We start from the raw sequence: 23518 nt of genomic DNA, 5'->3' as shown, positions 1-23518 counted from the left end.
AGGTTGTTTCACAGAGTCGGTCACCTCTGGTTCTCCGCCTCAATAAAAGTCGAGTTTTAAATGTGCCTGATTGTCATAATGTTTTTGTATTTAGTCAAAGACACATTTGTGTCCTCAGCATTCAAAAAACACTGTATTTTCTATTTGTTTTGATTCCCATTTGTAAGAGTGTGTTCAGTTTGGATTTTTAGTCCCTCATTTAACAAGTCTAGGTAGGACAATAAACACTTCATTTTACAGATAAATATTTTCAACTTTAACATCTCAGAAGTTCAAAATTGTTTTTTGTTGGTGTGTCTCAGTTAGGTTGTTCCATACTGTAAATGTCCTGAACTATTTCTTTCTATTCAATGATTGTTTCTACCAGCTGATTGTATTTTAAATACATTTCTAACCAACCTATTTAGCAACACATTGCTCAAACATAATATATTCCTGAAGTTAAAATCAAGCTCTGAGCTGATAAATGATGTGATGCGCTCACCATATCTACCTAGTGAAAATAAATATTTTTTTCATAAAATAATTGAAAACGACCCGCAGAGGTATTATCACAAATTCTCAGGTTTGAGACTTGTTGAGTTATGAAAGGTGGATTCTCTCCAGAGATGAGCGCCTGATGTCTTGGACTGTGTCTGATAATCAGCAATCATCAGTTCACTTTTTGTTAGCATATGTCTCCCATCTTAAGGAAACATAAAATGTGGAGGAACCCCTTCTTCAAAAGAATAGATCCTTGAGATCATTTTTCTTTTTCATTTGTGCGTTTTCCTTTTTTCACATATTTGCAGGAGTTTTTTAACCGGCCCTTCCCAAGGCACCTCATCGTCGGTCCTTTGGAGGGCGATGGAGGACCTGAAGGAGACTTCACCTTTGGATCCAGGGAGGACCAAACCTTCCCTGAAGACCTGGATTCAGCTTTTATCCTGGAGAATGAAGCACAGTCTACTCAGCTGTGGCCCCGTGTCATGCTGGATTATATGAGACAACAGTTACGCTACAGAGGAAGGACAAAGAAAAGCCCCAAAAAGAATAAAGTCAACCGTTTCCTGGATAACAAATGACAAACAATGTAGTGTGAGAGTTTCAGCTATTAAAATCCTCATTCTAATAACAATCACTTTCTGTGACCCTTATTTTCACATCATCACATAAACACCTGATCTGCTTTAAACAACTGAATGTATCACAGTCTATGATTTCATATAGCCATAACAAAGATATGAATACCCTGTGCACATTTAGAACTCAGTTCAAACTAACTTTAACTAGTAAGGAAGCCCTAAGCAGACATCAGAATCAGAAATACCTTCTTACTCCCCGTGGGGAGATTTGGGCTTTTCACTTGCTCTGATACGTAATAGCAGACAGAAATATATGAATAGCTTAAATATCAAATATTATTAATCAACAAAGTACAACAAATGTACAGTATTGAGTAGATAAAGTCACAAACAAAGCATAGAGTTTTAAGAAATAAGCGATTTATACAAAATCACAATATTGCACAGACAGGGGTTTTACTATTTGTATTTTCGATATTAAACAAGTGGTTTCACCAATCTGTTGTTTTGAATGCACATCTTTATCATTGTACCTTTGTTTATCTGTATTTTATTTGTTGATATTTTCAATTTTATTTATACTTTTACAGTTAGCACCATTAAAAAAAAAAAAAAAAAAAAAAAGACACAGACACAGTTAATCCTGCAGGAGATTCCAGTTCTTTCCTCCATTTCAAAGCACCCTTTGGGGATGGATAACAAAAATAAAAACATTTTTGTGTCTGGGTCGTGGAGCAAAGACTGTAGCTGCCAGCTCTTTTAGCATGATTACAGTTACACAAGTATGAGGGAAGCATATTAAGAATAGCCTAATAAATAGGCTTTATACATTGAAAGGAAAAACGAATAAAAGTGTAGTTCTCATTTATGACCACTCGTGGCGACAGCGCGTCGTTGCGTTGTTTGCTTGCAACAAAGAAAGAAAACAGAGAAGAAAAAGAAGCGGAAGTCGGAGAGAGGGGGCACACGAGAGAGAGAGGAAAATAACTACGGTACAAATGTGCCACTTTAAAAACATTTCATCACCCATGTCTTTTAAAAATAGCACCAGAGCTGCTTCTCTATGTGTTAAAAACAAGTTATACCTTACAAGACGTACAGGAATGTTTTAATGTGGAGTTAGCTCTCCTAGCATGTTAGCTCTGAGCTAACCAAGCTAGCATCCTCGCTAACAACAAACAAGCTGCTGGTTTCTGGTTTAGCTGGGTTTTTTTTTAGCTGGTTCTTCTTGAAAAGATTTCCTCTGGACTCACATGCAAAAATAGTTCAGACTAAATATGTCATGAATACAAATTACACATTTATAGTGTGCAAATCAAAAGACATGGCGTGTTAAACTACTTTTAATTGTTCTCTGTGTTAGCAGGCCATGCCAGTAAATGTTATTCCTTTTTCATGTTACATACATCTCAGTGTTCAACTCCAGTTCTTCTTTTTAAACCCTGTGTCTGTGTTGGTCAGATGGGGGACAGCGATGATGAGTACGATCGCAGGAGGAGAGACAAGTTTCGACGGGAGAGGAGTGACTATGATCGGTCCAGAGAGAGAGAGGAGCGACGCAGAGACGACTGGAGCGACAGGTGCGCGAGCCCCGAGGACTCAGTAAAACCATGCAGACACCCCCATCTCAACCTGAAGGACCTACTGTGGACACTTTCATGACAATCACTTTAATCTGCATTTTTAACCTGCTTCAATTCATTTTGATTTGTACAGCACCCAATGTGCTCTACAGCAGACAAAGATAAACACACAAACTCATTAAATATAATAAACAAAACAGAGTAAGATAAATGAGCAGCCAAAGGCTTGAGAGAAAAGTAATGTTTTAAAAGAAATAAACATTTCTACAGACCTCAGATCAGCAGGTAGTTTATTCCATGAAGCTGACTAAATGCACCTTCGCCAGATGTGATATTGAGTTAATGTCTGCATTGACTGTTTAATGTCTGTCTTCACACCTTGAACACTGCTGTTAGTGCATAAACAACAAACACTTTCAGAAGATCAACATATACTAATGCCTGATTAAAACTGTTCTAAGGCTCCTGAACATATATTGTTCTTTTCCTGCACAGGTTATGTACATTTTTTTAATGAGTCTATTTTTAATTGCACAGGTTTAATTTGCAATTTGTTTATTCTGAGTCATATAGGGGGCTTCTAAATCTTGTATGGGGTATATTATATCTGGAGGGAGGGGGGACAGTGGTTGTTTAATGTAAATGTCCTGCATGTCATCTATTCATACATACATGCAGTACATACATAATCCTGCTGTGTTGACATCCGGGGAAACGTCAAACACAAATATTGATCTTATAAATAATCTCCAGTAAAGAGCTGTCAGTGCTGTAAATAAAGCTGCTTACTGCACACTCTCTATGCAGCTGAGTTTTGAGATGATGAAACATCTTGTGTTGTGATTCTTACCTTCCTCTGACTTTTTTCCCCTTAAATATTTTAGGGAGTGGGACAGAGGTAGGGAACGGCGTAATCGTGGAGAGTATCGGGATTATGACCGAGGTCGTAGAGAGAGGTTCTCCCCGCCCCGACACGACATGAGTCCACAACAGAAACGCATGAGGAGAGACTGGTGAGAGCCTTGTGATGAGAAATGCTCAGTGTGTGTTTCTTGTATTTACTGTTACTCATGGTCTTTGACTTGGCCCTGGCAGGGATGACCATGGTGGAGACCCTTATCGTGGGGGATACGACGTGGGTTATGGTGGTGCTGGAGGTCCAAGTTATGGTCCACCACAGCACTGGGGCCATCCTGACATGCACCTCATGCAGCCACATCATGGTATCCCCATTCAGGCGAGGTGAGAGATGAAATCAGGGCTGAGGCAGCCGTTGTTTTCAATTCTTCAGTTATTTAATTAAAAAGTTTCTAGTAATTCTAGATTCTATCAGAGCGAATCCACGTGGAATCATTGATTCGAAAGTTTTCTGTTCTGATATCGTACGACAATAAAAACGCGTCTGACTCGTCTCTCCTCCTTTAGACTGGGCAACATCCATGACATGGATCTGGGGCCCCCCCCTCCCATAATGAAGACCTTTAAAGAGTTTCTACTGTCACTGGATGATTCTGTGGACGAGACTGAGGCTGTCAAACGCTACAACGAGTACAAGATCGACTTCCGCCGCCAGCAGATGCAGGACTTCTTTTTGGCTCACAAAGATGAGGAGTGGTACGATCTCAGTCGTTTTTATTTAGCTGCTCTTTCTTCTCTTATAACAGTCATTTAGTCGATTGATTTTCATCTCCACTTACGTTTTACATGATCTCGTCTTTGGCTCAAGTTTCATTTTCATTTGTTAAATATAAAACTACTTGTTTGTTTCTAAAATTATGTTTTTAAACAGTTCATGCCTATGATGGGTGTCTCGTGGTAATTTAGATTACTTATACCTATAGTGTTTTAAGAAAAAAACATGTGCTAGTTACCATGGCAACATTATAGTCCACCTTCATGTTCTTAATAAGTGGACCCATTGGTAGCTACAGCCATGCACGAGGACCAGGCTTTAACGTCTCGTTTGTTACAGTATTTAAATGTACAGAAGAAGAATCTCAACCCAAGTTCACAGCACATTTTCCTGATTGTATTTATTGTCATTGACCTCGCTGGGACAGAAGGCGTTCCCTGCATTCTTCCTTTGTCCTGCAGCACTCAGAGTAAATTTCCTTCTTTCCAAAAAGCTTGCTCTGATTGTTTGGGTTGATTTTCTTTCTCTTTCATTTTCTTTGGCTGTTAAACTTTTACAAAGTGCAAAGTTGTATACTGCCTGTTAATGCTTATTACACTTATTTCACAGGTACCATGCAATGTTGTTTTGCTTGACATAACCAATTTCCCCTCCTCCCTCCCCCCCTCCCTCCATTCGCACTACTACGAGGACAAACAGTGGAGCGCATCAGCAACAATCGATCTTAGACAGCAAGGGCAGCACTGCGCACAATGCAGTTGCTCTTAGACTCACAGTACCAGGGATCTTAGATAGACAGTCGAGTACACTATCGCGCGCGGAGACTTTTTTTTTTTTTTTTTTTTTTTTTTTTTTTAAATGCTTTTTTTCCTACCATTTTCTTTTTTATAATCGGATCAAAACCGAATTTGTGTGTACAGACACCATTGGGGTGAAGTGGAGCACAGTTTCACAGAAGAGACCCCCCTCTCTGTATTTATATGTTAATAAACTGGCAGAGCGAAAGGTAACTGTAGTCCACTCAATGATCAACATTTCTAATGTGATATTTTGAATGTGAATGCTACATTTTCATAATCTCTCTGTTGTGGTTTTCTCTTTAATTTGTTGGTGAGTTAATCTCTCACATGGCAATAATTGTCGAAATAAATCACCAGGCCAAACATGGCATAGACTGAATGAAAGACTGAAATCACAACCTTATTCACTCCAGTCTGTATAGTCACTCCATTTGCAATTTGTAACTTTTCCATGCACACAACTCAGCCATCAAGCAATGACATTATAATATGTAAAAAGACATTTTAAAATGCAAATACACCACATTTCCCAGAGCCATTTTCTGACACCACATGGATATGTAACACGAATTTGTTTTCTAACTTTTTCCATCCCGTTCATCCCGACCCCCTCCCTTCCCGTCATTCCCTCCCCACTTTTTTGTGGACCCAAACTCCGGACACAGGTTCAGGTCCAAGTATCACCCAGACGAGTCCAGCAGGCTGAAGGCCGAGGCTCAGAGCGCCCTGCACAACCGGCTCAATGTCTTCATGTTCCTGATAGAGAACGGCTGGTTTGATAACGTCTCCCTGGACATTGAACAGACCCCGGCCATCATCAAGGTTCTGGACGCAGGTGAGGCCTCAGAATCGATTTCAAAAAGACTTGCTGGTTGTTTCCTTTAAACATATAACAAAGCCTTACTCGAGCACGTGAGTCTGCTGGATTTAACCAGACAGTCAAATTATCCTTTTTTAAATCTGTGGACGATTGCATCATGAGATTGACAAACGAGAGGCCGATCTGAACTGGCTCTCCGCGGCTCATGTTGGTGTCGTGAGTGTGGCCTGCAGGTGTTCAGAGGGAGACGCGTTGTCACGACTCTCCTCAGTGACATCGGTTGTGCTGCAGCATCTCGTTTTATTTGAGCCTTCTCGGGACGTTTTCATGCCGCTGGCTGCTGCAGAGGTTTTCATACACTCTTAGTTTTGCTCCCTCTTAAAGGCCTTTACTCGTAAAAAGTCTGAGCTGCTGTTGTTTTGGAGTGTCAGACAAATGAAGATGTCGAAGTTCAGAGCTTGTATCTCAGATTTAAAAGATCCGGATTGTTTAACAGTATAATCAGGATGATGTCGTTTATTTCTATGCATGCTGTTCAAAATGATGTCAGTCAGCAGCTCTCAGCTCTCGTTCACAAACACGCAGACGGGCGAGCGAGTTACCAAGGTTACAGGGAGGCTTTGTCCTTTGTCAATCAAACTCTTATTTATTAGTCAGATGAATATTTTCTAACTTGTGCCGACCTTCCTGCTTTCAGCTGTGATAAAGATGGAGGGAGGTACTGACCACGATCTTCGCATCTTGGACCTGCCGTCTGAAGAGGAGGACGAGCGGGAGAAGTCCGCGTGTCTTTCAGGGGCCGTTGACCCTCCGAAGAGAGAAGACGTCAGAGGCTCAGACGCTGACCGTAAACCGTCAGGGGAGAAAGACAAGAATGAGAAGGTTTGTTCTGCTCCCTGCATCTCTTCAGGGTTCTCTGAGCTCGGTGATGACGGTAAACTTTTCCACAGGAGGAGAGCAACTGTGCCAGCCCAGAGAAAGCTGCGGCAGCTGCTGCAGCAGCAGAAGAAGAAGAAGGGGAGGACGTGAAGGAAGAGGCCGAGAAAGTAGACGCCAAAGACCCCTCGCATGAACCCAAAAAAGTAAACAGTGTTTTCATGATTAAGTTGATTTGAAGAGACACGGATGAATCAAATAGCTCTGATCGTTTGATCTTTATTCATCAGCCAAGAAGAAAGAGGAAGCGCAGTGGAGACAGCGATGATGAAGGCAGCGCCTCGGAGAGTGACTCTGACTCTGATTCAGACTCAAACTCCAACTGCTCTGACAAACCTGCCAAGAAGGAGGAGGAGGAAGACAAGGAGGAGGAGGAAGAAGGGGAAGGTAAAGGAATGAACTTACACGTGTTCTGATCGTCTTAAAGCGTCTGTCTTTGTTTGTGCCGCTCAAAGACTTCTCCCCGATCTCGTCGCACAGAAGAGACACCGAAGGAGAACGCAGAAGAGGACAAGAAAGAAGAAAAGAAGCCCAAAGACGACTCTCCCAGGCCGCGGCCTCTGCACAGGACCTGCTCCCTGTTCATGAGGAACATCGCCCCCACCATTTCCAAGGCTGAGATTATAGCCGTGAGTGGATCACAAGTTGCCTGAAGCCCAGGATGAAGGCTCACACACAGCATTAACTGAATTATTTCTTGGTTTCTTCTCTCAGCTTTGCCGGCGGTACCCTGGCTTTCTGCGCGTTTGCTTGTCTGACCCTCATCCAGAGCGCAGGTTGGTAAAGACCCCCCCCCTTTCAAAAAAAAAAGTCTTACCCTAAAGTGAATACAGAAAAGTCCTAAAATAGACAGCGTGCTGTTGCAGGTTTTTCAGACGCTGCTGGGTGACGTTCGACCGCAGCGTTAACATCAAAGAGGTTTGCTGGAACCTGCAGAATATTCGAGTAAGTTTGCCCTCGTTAACGATGACTTTTTAGGTCTTTAATTCAGAGACAGGATGGTCAGAAACTTTGAGGAGAGAAAGTGGGGAATGACACAGGCTGGATTTGGAACCCGGGCTGACTGCTCTGGAGGTCGAGGCCTCTGTGGATGAGGAGCACGACTTACAGCTTTTCTCCCTTACTAGGCCATATTCAAGCGTTTCAAGAAAAGGCGGTAATAAACATCAGATTCTTGTTAGAGACAACAAGTGACCAGCAGCAGACCAGCTCTCGATGAGTTGGTCTGTGCGTTTCCATACATAAGCTACGAGCTCAACTACCGTACCAGCAGGATTGTAAACATGTTGAAAACAGATGATCATAAATAGAGCTGCTCAGACACTTGATGTTTGGACTTTGATGAACGTGATGCAAATGTTGCAAGACACTTCAAACCTTTATTCCCCCCCAAGAGACCCCTCAAACCTGACAGCCTTTTATGTACTAATGCAACTTCCTGTTTATACCAGACTTTACAGTCATCATAATGAAATACGTTCTCTTTGTAATTGGTTATATTGGTAATTACTTCTCATATTTCATTGTATTTAAGTACTTTTTAGTTCAGCCTGTTTTTACACCAAGAACAATCCCTCGTATATGTAAACATACTTGGCAATAAAAACTGATCCTAGATAGATAGATAGATAGATAGATACTTTATTGATCCCGAGGGAAATTCAGGGAGTCCTACTAAGGGAGACAGAGCTGCTTTGAAAGCACGTATTTAAAACATGTTGCACTCAGGGGGAGCCTCTGATGGTTATTGCTCCCGTCTTTATTAGTAGTGAAATCTGCTAAATATCAGTAGAGGCCATTAAAGTCTGCTTCACTCTTCACAGCTGAGAGACTGTGAACTCGCACCAGGGGTGAACAGGGACCTGGCCCGGAGGGTGCGTAATGTTAACGGCATCACTCAGCACAAGCAGGTGCTCCGCAATGACATCAAGCTGGCTGCCAAACTCATCCACGCCCTGGACGAGAAGGGGGAGCTGTGGAGCATCAAGGAGGAGGCGCAGAGGGCCGAGGTATCGTGCTGTTCTCACTCTGACTTGTGATTCCCACACACAGATTGTTTTCTTTGGGTCTTACTGTGAAGTTTTCATCCATGTGTTTTTTTATTTATTTTTCTTAAGCGGCCAGCTCAGAACCCCATCCTGAAGAATATCACAGATTACCTGATCGAGGAGGTGAGCGCTGAGGAGGAGGAGCTGCTCGGTTCTGGGAGCGGGATGGAATCTGAGGAGAACGCCAAGGAGGGAAATCCTGCCGAGACCACCGTGGAGAGGGACGAGAAGCTCGCCACGGTCTGACTTTGTCACAATTGTTCTAAATATGAATGAACATGCAGCGCACTTCCTAAAATAATGTCTTACAGTCTTTTCTCTGCTGTTGCATCTTTGATTTATTATTTTTTGATTTATTTGTGTCGTGGACAAACTGTGGCAGATTTAGTCAAGTAAAAATGCCTTTTCCATCTCCCTCCTTCAGGTTTTGGATCGGCTGCTCTTGTATCTGCGAATTGTGCACTCGATTGACTACTACAACACGTGTGAATACCCCAGTGAGGATGAAATGCCCAATCGCTGCGGCATGATCCACGTTCGCGGGCCCATCCCTCCCAACCGCATCGCACACGGAGAAGGTCAGCGTCAGTCTCTTATTCGTTGACTGCTTCATCGACCGTTTCACACTCCTTCACACCTCGTCGTGCTTTTTTTTCCCCCTGTCGTCTCCGAACAGTGCAACAGTGGCAGAAGGTGACCGAGGAGAAGCTGAGTCCTTTGTTCAGCTTAAAAGAAATCCTGTCCGAAGACGAGGCGGCCAAGATGGGCCGCAAAGATCCTGAGGAAGAGGTGGAGAAGTTTGTCTCCGCCAACACTCAAGAGCTGGGGAAGGACAAGTGGCTCTGCCCGCTGAGCGGCAAGAAATTTAAGGTAAGTGCATACGAATCCCTCGAGACAGTAAAAACACATTCTCATGATTCCATGACTGTTTAGCAGGAGAGAGAGCTTTGTCTCTTTTTCGGTTGTTCTGAGAGGTTTTGTAATTCTTGAGTAACTTGAAATTCGTTTGAAATCATTTCAAGGGTCCAGAGTTTGTCCGGAAGCACATCCTGAACAAACACGGCGACAAAATTGAGGAAGTGAAAAAAGAAGTGACATTCTTCAACAATTTCCTGATGGACGCAAAGAGACCGTCCCTGCCGGAGATCAAACTTCCTCCTCTTCCAGGCCCAGGTCGAGCTCGAGGCAACGTTTCACACAGATACAGACCCCAAGGGATGGAGCGGTTTTAAAAGTAGACTTTTATCTTTTGGTCTGTTACAGGTTTGCTTTCTCCCAACATGCCGTTCCCTCCTCAAGGTCCTCAGGGTCCAATGGGCTTTGGGCAACCTCGCCCCCCACTGATGGGCTACGGAGGTGCGTTCACTGACTGTACTGTTTATCTCTCAGGCTGGGAGTAAAACAGTTCTTCTTAATCTGATTTTGAGTCTTTATTTCCCCCCCAACAGGTGGTCCCCAATACCCCCCCAACCAATATGGAGGAGGGGGAAGAGGTAACTATGACAACTTCCGGGGACAGGGTGGCTACCTGGGGAAGCCACGCAACATCAGGTGAGACCACTGTACGTCTTATTCTTATTTTCTCCATTCTCAGCTATGAAATAAGTTTGGAGCAGGTTTTTAATGATCATGTCTCTTCTTTCCCTCCCGTGGTACCACAACCTGTCTGAAGAATGTCACGAGGAGACCCCCGCAACATCATCGAATATCGAGACCTGGATGCACCAGATGATATGGACTTCTTTTAAAAGCTTCCCTCTCCGTCTTCGCTCTCGATTAGTGTCATGTTTGGTTTTTTTTGTAGTGATTAGATTATTTCTTTTCTTAAATATAATTTTGTCATTATTGTGCAACTAGAATAAACTTCTCATGTGAACTGGTTCCTCAATAAAGTTATAATCTAACTTCAGAGAGGTTTGGGTTGGTCGTCTTTCCATTGAAAGGTTGGCGGTTCAATGCCCACCTCACATGCACCTGTGACATGTTCACAGATTGTGTGGAAGCTTTTAAACAGGCTCTTACTGTAGATACCTCTGCACTCAGTGTGTGTAGAAGGGTGAATGTGACTTAGTGCTCCGAACACTTAACACTGTCTTTAATTAGAGTCCTCACACACTTAAAAAAAAATCAGTTTGACTTAAAGCTGATCAGATCGGAGGAATTCTACAAACATTATCAGCTGGTTAGACTCTCAAAAGATAAATCTGAAGCTCGACATGACAAATATAAATGACATGTTGTGCACTGATCTCCTGGAACGTGTTCTGTTCGTCATTGTCCAAATTTGTGAGTATTAATCTTTGGTAGAATAATTCTTGAGGAGAGTTAAGTGGTTTCCCTCTAGTGGTTAAAACACTGAATTACACCGTTCTGCTAACAAGTAATATTCAGATTTCTTTTTAGTAAAAGTAATAATCCCTATTTTTAAAAACCTATTTCTGCAATAAAAACTCAGCCACAACTTTTTAAAAAAAGAGTTGCTGAATATGAATCTTTAAAGACAGCGTCTCATCTATGAAGACTATGAGCAGAATCAAACACTTTGACAGACAAGTTTATTTGTTTCTTCACAAATATTTATCAAAAGTAGTCTAGATGTAGTTAATCTAAACTCGTGCAAATAAAACAAAGTTGTCACTGTTGTATAATTGTGTTAAATGTTAAATACTGTCAACAGACTGAACCTGCTGCATGAACACAAACCCAGGGGACTGGAGTAAGTTTAATCCTTTTCATCACCCCATCAGTTCTTACAAAAGCAATACAGGAAACACAGCCACTGTTATGTCTCCCCTGTCAGATCTAAATAATCTGAAGCTTGTGATTCTCAGGGAGTCCGCAGCTGACTTTGTGTTCGTGGAATAGCTTTGTCAGAGCCTCCATGTAAAGTTTATGATAGTGGTCGACCTCCTCCTCAGTAGGTGTGGCACGCTTTGGCACTGAGATTGGACTTCCCACTAGAAGAAGCAGCGCGTCAGGATAGAGTTGGCTCAGTGAGTAATGTTGTTCCACAGAATAATGAAACACTCACCCACAGTGGTGACTTGAGTCTGGTAGGGCATGAACGCCATGCGCTCGCCAACAAATAGACACGGGGCAAAACCCATAATCTTTTTAAACAAATCCTGTAACCTCCGACCCAGACTGCCATCTGAGAAAATCACCTGCCGAAAGAGCTCATTCTCCCCGAATGAGTAAACGGGCACCAGATCAGCCCTGTGGAGCATCAGCAGAGATTATGTTGACGTGTGTGTGTGTGTGTGTGTGTGTGTGTGTGTGTGTGTGTGTGTGTGTGTGACATGTGAGTATGCAAACACACTTTGATCACTGATTTTATGTGTTTGAAGAAGTCTTCTCACCCAAACTCAAGAGCCACTCTGACAAATCCTTTTCTCTGCTTCATGACTACTGTGTTGACTCCAGGGGAGGAGGCCAGAGACTCAGCAGCGCCCCCTATCACTATCACCACAGCGTTTCCTGTACCTCTTTGTGAGAGGAGGTAGGCAAGGCTCGGCTTGCTGACGGGATAAAGTCCTGATATTAAGACAGTATAGAAACAGTGAAGGTCAACTTCTGCAGGAGGTGATTTTGTTTTAAGACAAGAAACTTCCAAAATGTCCTTGTGTTAAAGGAGCTGAGAAAACACGTTATGCATCAAGGTCTGGGCTGCATAATGGGACACGATACATGGCCTACAATAACATTACGGTACAGCAGCTGTGTGAAAATTGATGTAACATGAGCCAATCACAATCATGTTTTTTCCTTATTATACTCCTGTTTTCTTCTTCACTTCCATTCATGTTAGGCCCATCCTGATCCATGTCAGCAGCTCCATCATGAGGAGTCATGAAGTGGTGAGTTTAAAAAAAAAAAAAGTAATATTAGATCATTTCCTCACATGATTCATGACAATGATATATTGCCCTATAAATATTTTGTCTCTCTGCATTCTGGATCTCCTTCACACAACGACAACTAGATTTACACTTAAATTATATCTGAAATAGGTTTCAAAAATTGTTGAGTTGTTTTCTCAAGTTGCTCACAAACAAATAACAGACGCACATAAAGCAGAGAAGTAGTTAAAAACAAGGCAAATAAAACCAGTAAAACCACAGGGTGGTCTAAAGCTCTTTGATAAGAGTATGCTTTAAGAAGAGATTTAGAAGTGGTCACAGTGTGCTGACCTGATTTCCTCAGGCAGCTCGTTTGTGCTCCAGCCGAGCCTCAGAAACACATTAAGAAAAAAAAGACCTCTAATCGAAGATCCCAGGCAGAATACTGGCTCTTATGTGACAGAGAGGTCAGACATGCAACACGGAGAGAGGCCGCATGATGAGCCTTGGAGGTCAGCAGTAAGATCTTAAAATCGATGGGAGACTAAAACAGGCGTCGTGGGATCACTTGTCTTGGTCCTGGTTGAGAACGATAATGATAACAGCGTGAGGAGATGAAGGAGTCTAAAATGGTCTCTAAATGTAAAGATAGTGCCAATTTGATTAAGATGGTCAACACAAGACTGCACTCGTTTTGTTGTGAGATGCCTTAAGTTTGAGATGCTAATCAACCAATGATGTTATGGGGAAAATGTCAACAGTAAAGAGGTTCTAAATACCTGCACACATGATGTACTCCCTAAAGAGCGGCAGCCTAAAAAGTCCAGCCAGTATAGCCAGGGAGGCCTTCACTCCAGGAAACATGTCGGTGAAGCCGCAGCTCTCCGTGCTGAAGCAGGTGAAGGCTCCAGCACTCATGATCCCATGAGGGTGACACCCTAATATGTAGTTCTTGTTTGGGTTCAGCTCGGCTGTCTTCACCAACTGAGCAGGAGCAACAAAAAGACGAGAGGCTGAAGTCATTTAAAAATCAAAATCAGTCTCTGCTGCTTGCCATTAAAAAAATCTACTGCTTTGACTTTCTGTTAGTTCCTTGAATGACAGAATAAAATAAATACTTCATGTTGGTGGTTTCTGTTGGAGTTTGACTGAGAGCGCTGATGATAACAATATAAATCAAACCTTTTTATCTCCAACATGTTTTGCCAACATCTTTGTATCTGCCTCATTCAAACAATAAAACCAGGATTTAACGACTGGAAGGATTACATGTCTTTGACTCGGGATGTTTCATATCCTGGCTGTATTAAACATTAAGTCGCTTTAATATTCATGGACGCCAACAATCTTTCATCAGATCAGATTATTTAAAAAAAAAAAAAACACCAACTCAGAATCAAAGGGAAACTTACCTTGATTGGAAAAAAATCTCTCAGGTGCTCCCAAACTTTCCACCTCCTCACAAATTGTGTCTTGATGCCCCCTGGTGGAGACATTAGGAATCTTTGATACTGAATGTGTCCCTGTTTGTCCCAAAATACTTTCTGCAAACAGCATGACGTATATCATTTTCTTGTTTGCATAATTCTGTTTTCTGCTCTGATAAAATCAAGTATGACGTTTGTTCAAACAGAAAAAGTGACAACATTAAGTCCAAACAGAACAGACAGCCAGAAAGAGAATTTCTAGAGTAATACAATGATACTTAAATGACATTTTTGAATGGTGAATAAATCTAATAATATCAGTGCACAACTACAATAAAATGAGCAGATAATCAATGGATTTTGCTGATGTTGGCTGATATTTATTGGCCATCTGATTAATCAATCAATAAAAATGTTGAACCAAAAAAAAAAACCCAATACATACATGCAAGCATACATACAGAATGCATGATGGGAAAATATAGTAATTCAGCAAAATAAACTCAAAAAAGCAATTAGTGTACATACTGAGTTTTTTCTTTTATACAATTTAGTCAATTCATCAGTGTGAACACGCTGCACATCGGGCTTGTTGTTACAATAAAGTTAGTTAGGTGCATGAATAATGTCATGTCCTTTACCTCTTTCAGGCGTGTGCCAGTCCATCACCAGCCATATGAAGTAGAGAGTAGGGAGGGGCCACAGCGAGGTAAACATCAGATACACCATCAAGATGCTGCAAGCCACTCCTGCAATTGTGCCAGGTTAATAAACACCTTAGTTCATGTTTGCTGGGGTTACAAGACATATTTTCAATAAGGATAGTTTTACAGATGCAGTAAAAAGCTTGTGAAAGAACATTTAAGCTTGTTGCAAATGTAATAGTTCATCATGTGTTCTGCTGTGGTGTTTTATACGGTCATAAAGGGTGATTGTGCTGAGATCTTACCTAAGAAGAGAAAAGATAGCACCCATTGCAGAACACTTACTGCCTCCAAAAACTCCTTCCACTGAGTCTTCTCCTTAGTCATTCCTGTAACCTGGAGGCCACACAGTCAACATGCAGCATTAGTCACATTGAAAACAGTGCTTTCATTCAGTCCAAGTTAAAATGTCGGTGCAAAGGAAAAGATCTAAAGTTCTGTTATGTAAAAAAGTACGACACATATCTCTGTGACATTTCAGATTGAATCAGTGATCAGCACTTCAGCTTGTGATCTTCCTTTAGGGAAAAGCATGAGCTTTTGAAACTTGCTCGATGAAGTGACTAACTCATGCTACTCTACAAATGAAACTTTCAAGGACTGTACAACTGCAAAACACCCTCAGCTTAAAATCATCAGCAACCACATGATCAAGCAACTTTAACTACCACGTACAAACACTTTACCTGGTTAGAGTTTAATCCAAAGCGGTCTTTAAATGGATGCAGATTCACCAGCAGAGAAAAAGCACAACATGAAGCGTGCACTTTGACCAGATCATGTAAAGCTGCTGATAACAAATCCACTCCCCCGATACTTTGACACACAAGCAGGCAAAGTCTGAGATAAACATGACAGAGGTTTATCATCTGATAATTCATAGATCGGATCTGTGCAGCGTCCTCACGAGGGCATTCAATGATCACATCAGGGTTAGTGTGCTCAGTCTCTTCAGCTCATGGTCACTCTAGTGGCCAACATGGTTAGGTGTCACTTTGTTGTTGTGCTGGTAGTCTTCAGCTGCAAGTCTTTCCTGCAACTTCTTCAAAGTGTGCTGAAAGAAAACACAGTCTTGTTTCATCGAAGAGTGTTCTCCATCTCTGATGAAGGTTACAGTAGACACTTCCTGCACAGCCTTTCACGCCTGCACAAAAGGAGGACTTTAGATGTAAAATAAAGAGAGGAAACAATAACAACAATATGCAAATATTGCTATTGTGTGCATTCTAATAAGGCTTACTAAGGAGCCTTTACTAAATGCTATTCACATCACAGGCAGGCGTTTTGCAGCTTTTAAAAATAAATATGTATGCAATTAAAAAAAAGTGGCGTTTCAGGCCTGGGTAATTGCATGGTTGTTGTTAATAACCCTGAGCCATTAGAATTCCAGTCTGGAAATAGGTGGAGCTTGATGTCACTGGATTCATGACAACCAATCAAATGGTAGCATTTTAAGTTGTCCCGCCTTAACAGGTGCAACAAAATTAAGGGTAGGGCGACAGAGACGTCAGTCAAATGTAGTGTGTACATGTTCTCACAGTGCTGAGAGCAGGTTTAATCAGGCTGCTTTAAATGAAGGCACCTGTGCAGGTGAAATATCCGCATAGAGGCGGTTCAGAATGTAACCTCATACCAAAGAGAAGAGCTGTCAAAGCTCATGTAACATGCAGGTACTGAAAACAAAACAAACAACATGTTACAAGTTGATGCAGGAGATAAATCTGTTTTGGTTTTTTTTTAACACACGATTTGAAATGAGTATTACTTAAACCATGCATCACAGCTTTTCTACTACAGGTTCATCACAACACATTTTGTGTTGCTCCTTGCTTGATGCAGCGTATACATGCTGATCCTTTCATTCGTGAATTATTTATAGATTCCACATGTCTTAGAAACTGGATCTCCCCATGTGACACCTACAGGTCAAACCATATTTTTAAGTGTTTTACCAGTGCCTGAAAAAAATAATCTCAATCGATCACTGAAATATTTGGATTCAACTTTCACCACATGCCTTACCTGTTGGCTGAGATGACCCCCCCCCCCCCCCCCCCCCCCATCCTGACCTCTGACACACTGCTGCACAGCTCTAAAGTCCAGTGATTGCTCTGATACAGATACATGATTAGAAGTGTGTGTGTCGACCGAGAGCACACACTCCTAATCTCGCTCTGTTTTTAAAACTCGACGTTTCACTCTCGGCTGTCTTCACCTTTACATCGCTTGTGGATTTTAGGGGGCGTGTCTGACTCACACAAGCCATGTGATGGCTAGTTTATCACACACACACACACACACAAAGGTAAGGCTCCATGCTAAGGTAGTTGGCCATGGTACGAGTAACTTCTGCACCCTTTATTTACTCCCTGCTGTCTTTAATTTAGCCGAACCAAATGCTCATGTAAATATATTCCAATCAAAATGTCCTAAAATTTAAATGAGAGCTTAGCCTACTTTATCTCTGTGGAATTCATGGACTTACATTACACTTATTATTTTATCCCCTATTACATCACTAGGAAGATCCAATGATGTCCCATATGACAGGGGATAGTTTGGCTTTGTTTTTGCATTCTGGGTAAATTAAAGTAGTCTACTGTTTTTAAAGGTAAATAAAAACTCCCGCCACTTTATTATGAATCTACGCGGACATTAAATGAGTGTTCTGCTGCTAAATATGAGCCGTGGAGGGATAGTTCATTTCGCCCTGCTGATAACAGCCAGAGGAAGATAGCAGCTCGTAGCAGCTGGAACGAAAAAAAAACGTCTGATGCTTTTTTTTTTTTTTTTCTCATCTAAAGACAACACCTGTGCTGCTGTCAGGGAGTCCTGTGCGAACATTAATATGCGTGCAAACACACAGTGAGGATGCCCAGCGCGTGAACCAGCCCCGCGCGCTCATATCTGCGCATTTTTGTTTTGACGTGGGGGTTTTTTCTCTTCGTCTTGCAGAGCATGTTACGGAGGTCTCGTACAGGAGGTCTCCATGGAAAGCCCTTAAAACAGGATGGCGTTTTCCAGAGGCACATTTAGTAACGTCGCATCGAATTGCATCATGGTTTTGGATCAGATCTCACACCGGCCAGACTACACCGAGCTGCCTGCCTCGGTAGTAGGCACAGTGCGCTGTTTATCATAAAAATGGAAGACCTTTCACGTCAAGAAAAGGCGTCATTCCGGTAATATACGTCTGAATAACTGATTTTTCATCTCCACGTCAATTGTCACATCTGGGAAAGCGTTTTTTTTTTCTTTCCCTCCCTTCTACCAAGACAGCTGTGTCATCAACAACCGGCGTGGTGTTGTTGTTGTCTGATTTTTACGAGCCCAGGGCTTCTGGATATCGGCACAGTCTGCCTCTTGCGCCAGCCATAGGCTACCCGGTTACTAAGGTAGGAATACACCTTCATTAATATTGTGTTTTTGCTCCATAAATCCCCGCATCAGCTGCTTCCATCACATCGCCTTCATAAGCAGCTGTCATAGCTCAAATGCCTAATGAGCAGCAGAAGCGATGATTGCGGAGGAAAACCTCGGGCCCGATCGGCGTTTTCCGCCTAAATTTCATCAAATGCAAGGTTGACAGTGAGCTGCTTTGCGTCCACAAGCGAATTTATTCAACCTTGAAGCCTCACAGCTCATATTGGTGGCTTTAAGGCCCGTTTTTTTCCAGCTCAAAACACCATCGAGATGTACTACAGATATGTGATGACCGCCGCGCAGCGTAACCCCCCAAAAGCCCGTGTTTTAAGTTGAAGTCGTGACAAGGTCTGATAAATATTTCACCAATAAACAAGCCTCCATCAGCTGACTGCATGGTGCTGGAACATGCACGACGGTATTAAACAAATACCTCCACAGCAGCACAGCAGCAGTGTCAGTGGGAAGAAGAGGCCGTGCAGGAAAACATCTGCATGCATGTTTACAGATAAAAAAGAGCAGATCTGAGCTGTGTGCTTGTGTGATGGGGCGGTGAATACACTGCTAAGGTGTGTGTGTGCGTGTGTGTGTGTCTGTGTGTGTTCAGCCAGGTGAGGATGTGTTGGCGCGTCTTTGAGGTGCAGGAGAGGCAGGCGTCTGGGTGAGGGGAGCCGGTTCATCACAGATGTGTGTGTGTGTGTGTGTGTGTGTGAGTGATTGTTTTTAAAGATATGTGATAAACCGTCGCAGCATCCCAACTCACATCCTCACTAAGACGCCCATCCAAAAGAGGTCGAGAGGCTGTGAATATAAGGTGCTCATAAGGTTAGTGAACACTGTTTCATTCCCCCTTTTGTATCCGGGCGTGACAGCCACTAAAAACGTGTATTACACACCCTGTGAGATTTCTTCCTCCCCACTCCGCCACAAGCTGAAAGAAACATCGATAAACAGCAGTTATCAGGCTGCTGAAATGAAAAGGTTTGCCGTGGGTATCTCTCTACCTGACTGGCTATAATGTGTCTTCCAGTATTTCTTGGAAGAATTAGGAAAGGCTGCGTTACTTGTCAAGAAATGCTACATCTATACTGACAAGACATTTTCATTTTAAAGTGAGAAGTGGTGTCATTTAATTGGCAATCTGCTAAACAACAAAAACCCTCTGAGGCCATAACATGTCTGCCAAATACCATACATCTGCAAATCCAACTGAATATGAAACATTTGTTTTTAAATATGAAGAGGATTTGTCTGTTACAGAAAATGCACGAGCCATACTAGCCCACCATTTTCCTGGGATTTAGCTGAAATAAAAAAAAAAAACCCTAATTACCATTCAGTCTGGCTTGACCTTGGAGCTGCATGTGACAATCGTCTTTCTTTCTACATGCTTTAACAGGCTGACAAATGCAGACAAACAGGATGGTATCTTTGGTGCTGTTCTGTTTATGTTAGTGCAGGTACAGAGGAGAGCATGGGATGGGTGAGAGCAGCTATGAATTTGGGGTCATTGAGTGCAGTGCTGTGAGCTACACACACTGTGCAGAGTGTCTCGAATGCAGAAGAAAACCGGCACTCGCAGTAGCTGTCGCTGGCTGTCCCTGCTCACCTGGAGATCCCAAATTTAGTTCCGAAATGTGGCTAAATGGAGGAAACAGCACGTCTGTGTGCAGCCAGTTTGTGTTGGAATGGATGCAATGTGTTTAAATGGAGCATTTGAGTGCTAAATCAGGGGGTTAGATACGTGAAAATCAACCACAGACTTTGGCTAAGAGGTATTAAAAGTTGGCAGAGCTGATGGTTGTGATGGATTACTGGAAAGAATTAAAAGTGAGGAGAGTTTTCAGTACAGGAGAAAGGATTCTGACTGAGCGTTTCTCCAGGAAGAGGATGATTCAGTTGCTCTGATTCCAGAAAGGATGAGACATTCAGACGTCAGATTGGACGTTCATGCTGGACCCTGCGAGGGCGAGGGAAGTCCCACACAGGGCCAGAGAGCACCAGGGACTGATGGATATGTGACAGACACGGCAGATTCTGACATTTGAAGCCCATGTCTCTGGTCAATCCCCCTGTCTGGATGATCAGTAATGGATTTACTTCTTCCTGCTGTGGACCTCCTGGAGCACACAAACAGGTTGTTTTCCCCCGAGTTTGAGCAGCAGCAGGTCAATAGGTTTAAACAAATAATAAAAATGGATACTACTACTGGCCAGCTGTGCAGGTGTTTCAGAATCAATAGCACCGTGCTTATGTGCAGTTGGCTTCAGTGTGTTGTTATTTGTTTAAGGGGACAGCAGGTGCAGCTCCGTCACAGAGAGATTGCAACAGCAGTGATGGAGGAAGACTGTTTGTGCTGCAGCATGAGAGCGATGTTCAGGGATGCTATCAGGTGAAAACTGAAGGATTTCTAAGCTCTGCTTTTGGTGCCGAGGATATAAAGTTTTCATCGGGCGTCGGATGATCACAGTGGAGCAATATCAGCTGATTTGGTCTCAGAGGTAATTCTCTTAGCAGGAAAGAGGAGTGTTTTTAAGTCACAGCTCTGCTTCAGCTGCCCCTCTACTCTCATACTGCATTTCACATTTCTGCATCTAAAACTCAAGGTAAAAAGAATTCACAGTCCTTTAGGAGAGACAGGTTGATGTGATAGAGTAACTCTCTGAGAACATGTAATCTGTCAATGGACAGACAGTCATAGTTAAAAATCTCACATAAGTCCATACTCTGGCTTCTTACCTCTGATGATCTCTTCTTATTCATAGTAAACTGAATCGGCCTCGGCCTTTCTGTTAAAGAAAACGAGACATCTGAACCTGTAACCTTCTGCTTTGCAAACAGTGAACGGTAAATACATTTATTTACATTTACATTTAAAAACAAATAATCAACTAGATCACAGTCCAGAGCCCCTCTTTAAAAAAACATCAACAAGTCATTTTATTTGTATGTGTACTGGCATCAGATAACGCCATTCTGATGAAGGTTACATATATCTGCCCAGAGATGAATGAAAAAAGGCAAGATTTAACATTCCTCTTTATGTGTCTAAGAGTCGGCTGGCGTCTTGAGACTATATTTGAAAGTAAGCATGATGATGATTTTATGTTTATGTTTTGGAATCAGCAGAATATTTAGATAAATTGATACACATATATCTTGGGGCGACTTGGAGTCGACAGAAAGAAGTCAGGAAGTGAAACTGCAGACACACCCCGACTGTAGTCACATACAAGGCTTTAGACTACACATCCCAGTATGCACCTCGATATAAACTCTTGGGTCACCTTTAACCTCTGATGACATCACTATGATATCATCCTGTTTTTTCAGTAGGACTAAACCCAGATAAACTTAAAAGCCTGGGATGACATCATAATGGTTTGTTTTACTAAGTAAGAAAAGAGGTCTTTAATCTTCAACAGTCTGTCTCCTAATGTAGGTCAATTCAAAGAACTTCACTTGTTTTTTCCCCTTTATTTAATAAAAGTGTGGATTCCTCACTGCTGCGACTTCAAATCGATATCCTGTCCCCGGTTGCCCTCTTCTTTTTGTTTTACTGTAAGCCCGGTGATTCTGGTGGATCACATCTACTTTTCATGCACTTGAGTCAGTCACAGAGTTGGGTTATAAATAGTCTGAATGTGTAAAGGTCCTCCCTGGTGGCTTCTTGATTAAAGGGCATGCCATTTACCAGCCATGTCCTGGGTACAAATCCTGCTTGGACATTGTTAGATGTCAGCCCACTTTGTCTCCTGTCTCTCCTGGCTCTTTCCTCATCGACTGTCTAGTAAACAACACAGACGCCTGTAGAGATTTTTCTGCTGTTTCTCCAAATGACTGACACCGTAAAGACATGCAGATTAAACATGTTAAAATGTCCTTTTTGGTATTGTGCTTTTCTATTCACTCATGTCATCAAGCTTTTTTTTTAAAACGGCTAAAGGAGTAGATTTTCTCTAGTTTAACAAATGATCACGACTTGTTTGTGTTTTATTTTGGACTCTCCCGACGCAGCCACACTGTTCTATTGGCTGACTGGGAGCTCCCCACTTTAAGGAGGTCAAACAAGCGTGTCCCTCGTCTGACCGGAGGATGTCTGCGACGTGTACGGACAAATTGAGCGTTCGAAATTCGAAGCTCTCCCTTTAAATGCTTTCTGTCTGGTTTGTAAGCGTCTTACAGCATGCAGTTTTCATTGCAGTGTGTAGTCAAGAGTAATGATGTGTGCTAATGATTTCCTTGAGGCAACTCATCCTTGTTCATTTCCCCTCTGTTTTCTTCTCATTAAACCGTTTCTAAGCCATTCACATGCTACCATGCAAAATAAATAAAGTTGGGAGCCAACAGTTTCCCCTTTCTTTTTGGCTCAGAGGTCTCCGTCTCGAGCCATGTTAATCATCACCTCTTCATTTGTATCTATGCAGACTTTTCCACTCGAGTAAACGTGTCAGTTTTTTGGGACGGGACACTAATATGTTTACATATTTGTGCGTGGCGTTCATGTTTTTTTTTTGTTTTTTTTCCCCTCAATGAACCCTCAGCAAAGTCATTTCATTTTCATTATGTGGGAACAACAATTGGCAAGATGTAGAATTATCAGAGGAGTACATTGTATCTCTCTACTTTGAATAATACATGTTAAAGCATGCAGAAGTGGAACAATAAAGCTCCAGAATATTGTGCTGGAGAGTCCCTGTTGTCATTAAAGTGCCACATTCAAGCCAAAGACCTTCAAAAGACCTTGTGGTCACCAAATCATTAGCAGGCAGCAGCCTTTTTTTTCAAACTGTGAAACATACAGTATTGTTCCATAAACAGTGTTGTCCTAATATGTGACACTGCCTCTTGAATAAATGGGTCTGAAACTGATCTCAATGGGGATTTATTGTCTCTGACATTCCCAAAGGTCGCAGCAGGGCAGCAAAAGCTCAGGCTTCAGCAACGGTGTGTGAAGTCAGTGGGCGCACACGGTGACAGAAATGCAAATCTGCAGGCAGAACTTAAGTATGTGCTGTAAATGTCAGAGCAATCTGCATTTTCTGCTGAAACGGATGCCAGCTGATTGGCTGGGTTGCAGCCGGAGAGGCTCCAACACATTTTGTTCATTGAATTTTACACAGATGCCGGAGTTTAAAAAAAGGCACCAAGATTCAGATATCGTTAAAATCAGGAGGTTTTTTTTTCAGGTTATATTTTGGGTTTTTTAAATTAGAGAGAAAGTGGTGTGGGAAGAGAGAG

The 23518-nt window shown here is 42.3% G+C and overlaps 3 protein-coding genes across 7 annotated transcripts in view; 2 read left to right on the top strand and 1 right to left on the bottom strand.

Annotated features, from left to right (window-relative positions):
• Positions 1-1994: 1994 nt before the first annotated feature.
• srrt (serrate RNA effector molecule homolog (Arabidopsis)) lies at positions 1995-10793 on the top strand. Of its 3 annotated transcripts, none has more exons than XM_079356517.1 (20): positions 1995-2056; positions 2526-2644; positions 3532-3660; positions 3743-3889; positions 4073-4261; positions 5746-5915; positions 6598-6782; positions 6851-6982; positions 7067-7223; positions 7320-7465; positions 7551-7612; positions 7703-7781; positions 8660-8845; positions 8954-9124; positions 9309-9462; positions 9561-9754; positions 9907-10057; positions 10148-10240; positions 10333-10435; positions 10557-10793. In XM_079356517.1, the coding sequence occupies exons 2-20, from the start codon at positions 2526-2528 to the stop codon at positions 10630-10632; spliced, it is 2643 nt and encodes an 880-aa protein (XP_079212643.1). In that variant the 5' UTR covers positions 1995-2056; the 3' UTR covers positions 10633-10793. The 3 variants fall into 3 exon arrangements, with proteins under 3 accessions (XP_079212643.1, XP_079212642.1, XP_079212644.1); XM_079356516.1 differs by having other exon boundaries at positions 7317-7465; XM_079356518.1 differs by having other exon boundaries at positions 7317-7465; positions 10333-10446.
• A 629-nt stretch (positions 10794-11422) lies between these two features.
• mogat3b (monoacylglycerol O-acyltransferase 3b) lies at positions 11423-16242 on the bottom strand. Of its 3 annotated transcripts, none has more exons than XM_079356241.1 (9): positions 15762-16242; positions 15541-15670; positions 15100-15190; positions 14792-14899; positions 14136-14206; positions 13503-13707; positions 12244-12418; positions 11916-12100; positions 11423-11841 (listed from the first exon to the last, which is right to left on the bottom strand). In XM_079356241.1, exons 1-9 carry the CDS (start codon positions 15767-15769, stop codon positions 11687-11689), a joined length of 1128 nt encoding a protein of 375 aa, XP_079212367.1. In that variant the 5' UTR covers positions 15770-16242; the 3' UTR covers positions 11423-11686. The 3 variants fall into 3 exon arrangements, with proteins under 3 accessions (XP_079212367.1, XP_079212366.1, XP_079212365.1); XM_079356240.1 differs by having other exon boundaries at positions 15541-16014; positions 16095-16242; XM_079356239.1 differs by having other exon boundaries at positions 15541-16242.
• Positions 16243-17663: 1421 nt separating this feature from the next.
• Positions 17664-23518, top strand: part of nyap1 (neuronal tyrosine phosphorylated phosphoinositide-3-kinase adaptor 1) — a 31819-nt gene continuing 25964 nt past the window's right edge. Inside the window, exon 1 of the mRNA XM_079356238.1 lies at positions 17664-18249. The gene's annotated coding sequence lies outside the window, so the exon portion shown is untranslated. The remainder of the gene's footprint in view (positions 18250-23518) is intronic.

Source organism: Symphodus melops (genome assembly GCF_947650265.1).
Source record: "Symphodus melops genome assembly, chromosome: 11".
Classification (NCBI taxonomy): Eukaryota; Metazoa; Chordata; class Actinopteri; order Labriformes; family Labridae; genus Symphodus; species Symphodus melops.
Note: the sequence above shows the minus strand (reverse complement) of the source record. Positions and strands in the feature narration are given on the sequence as shown.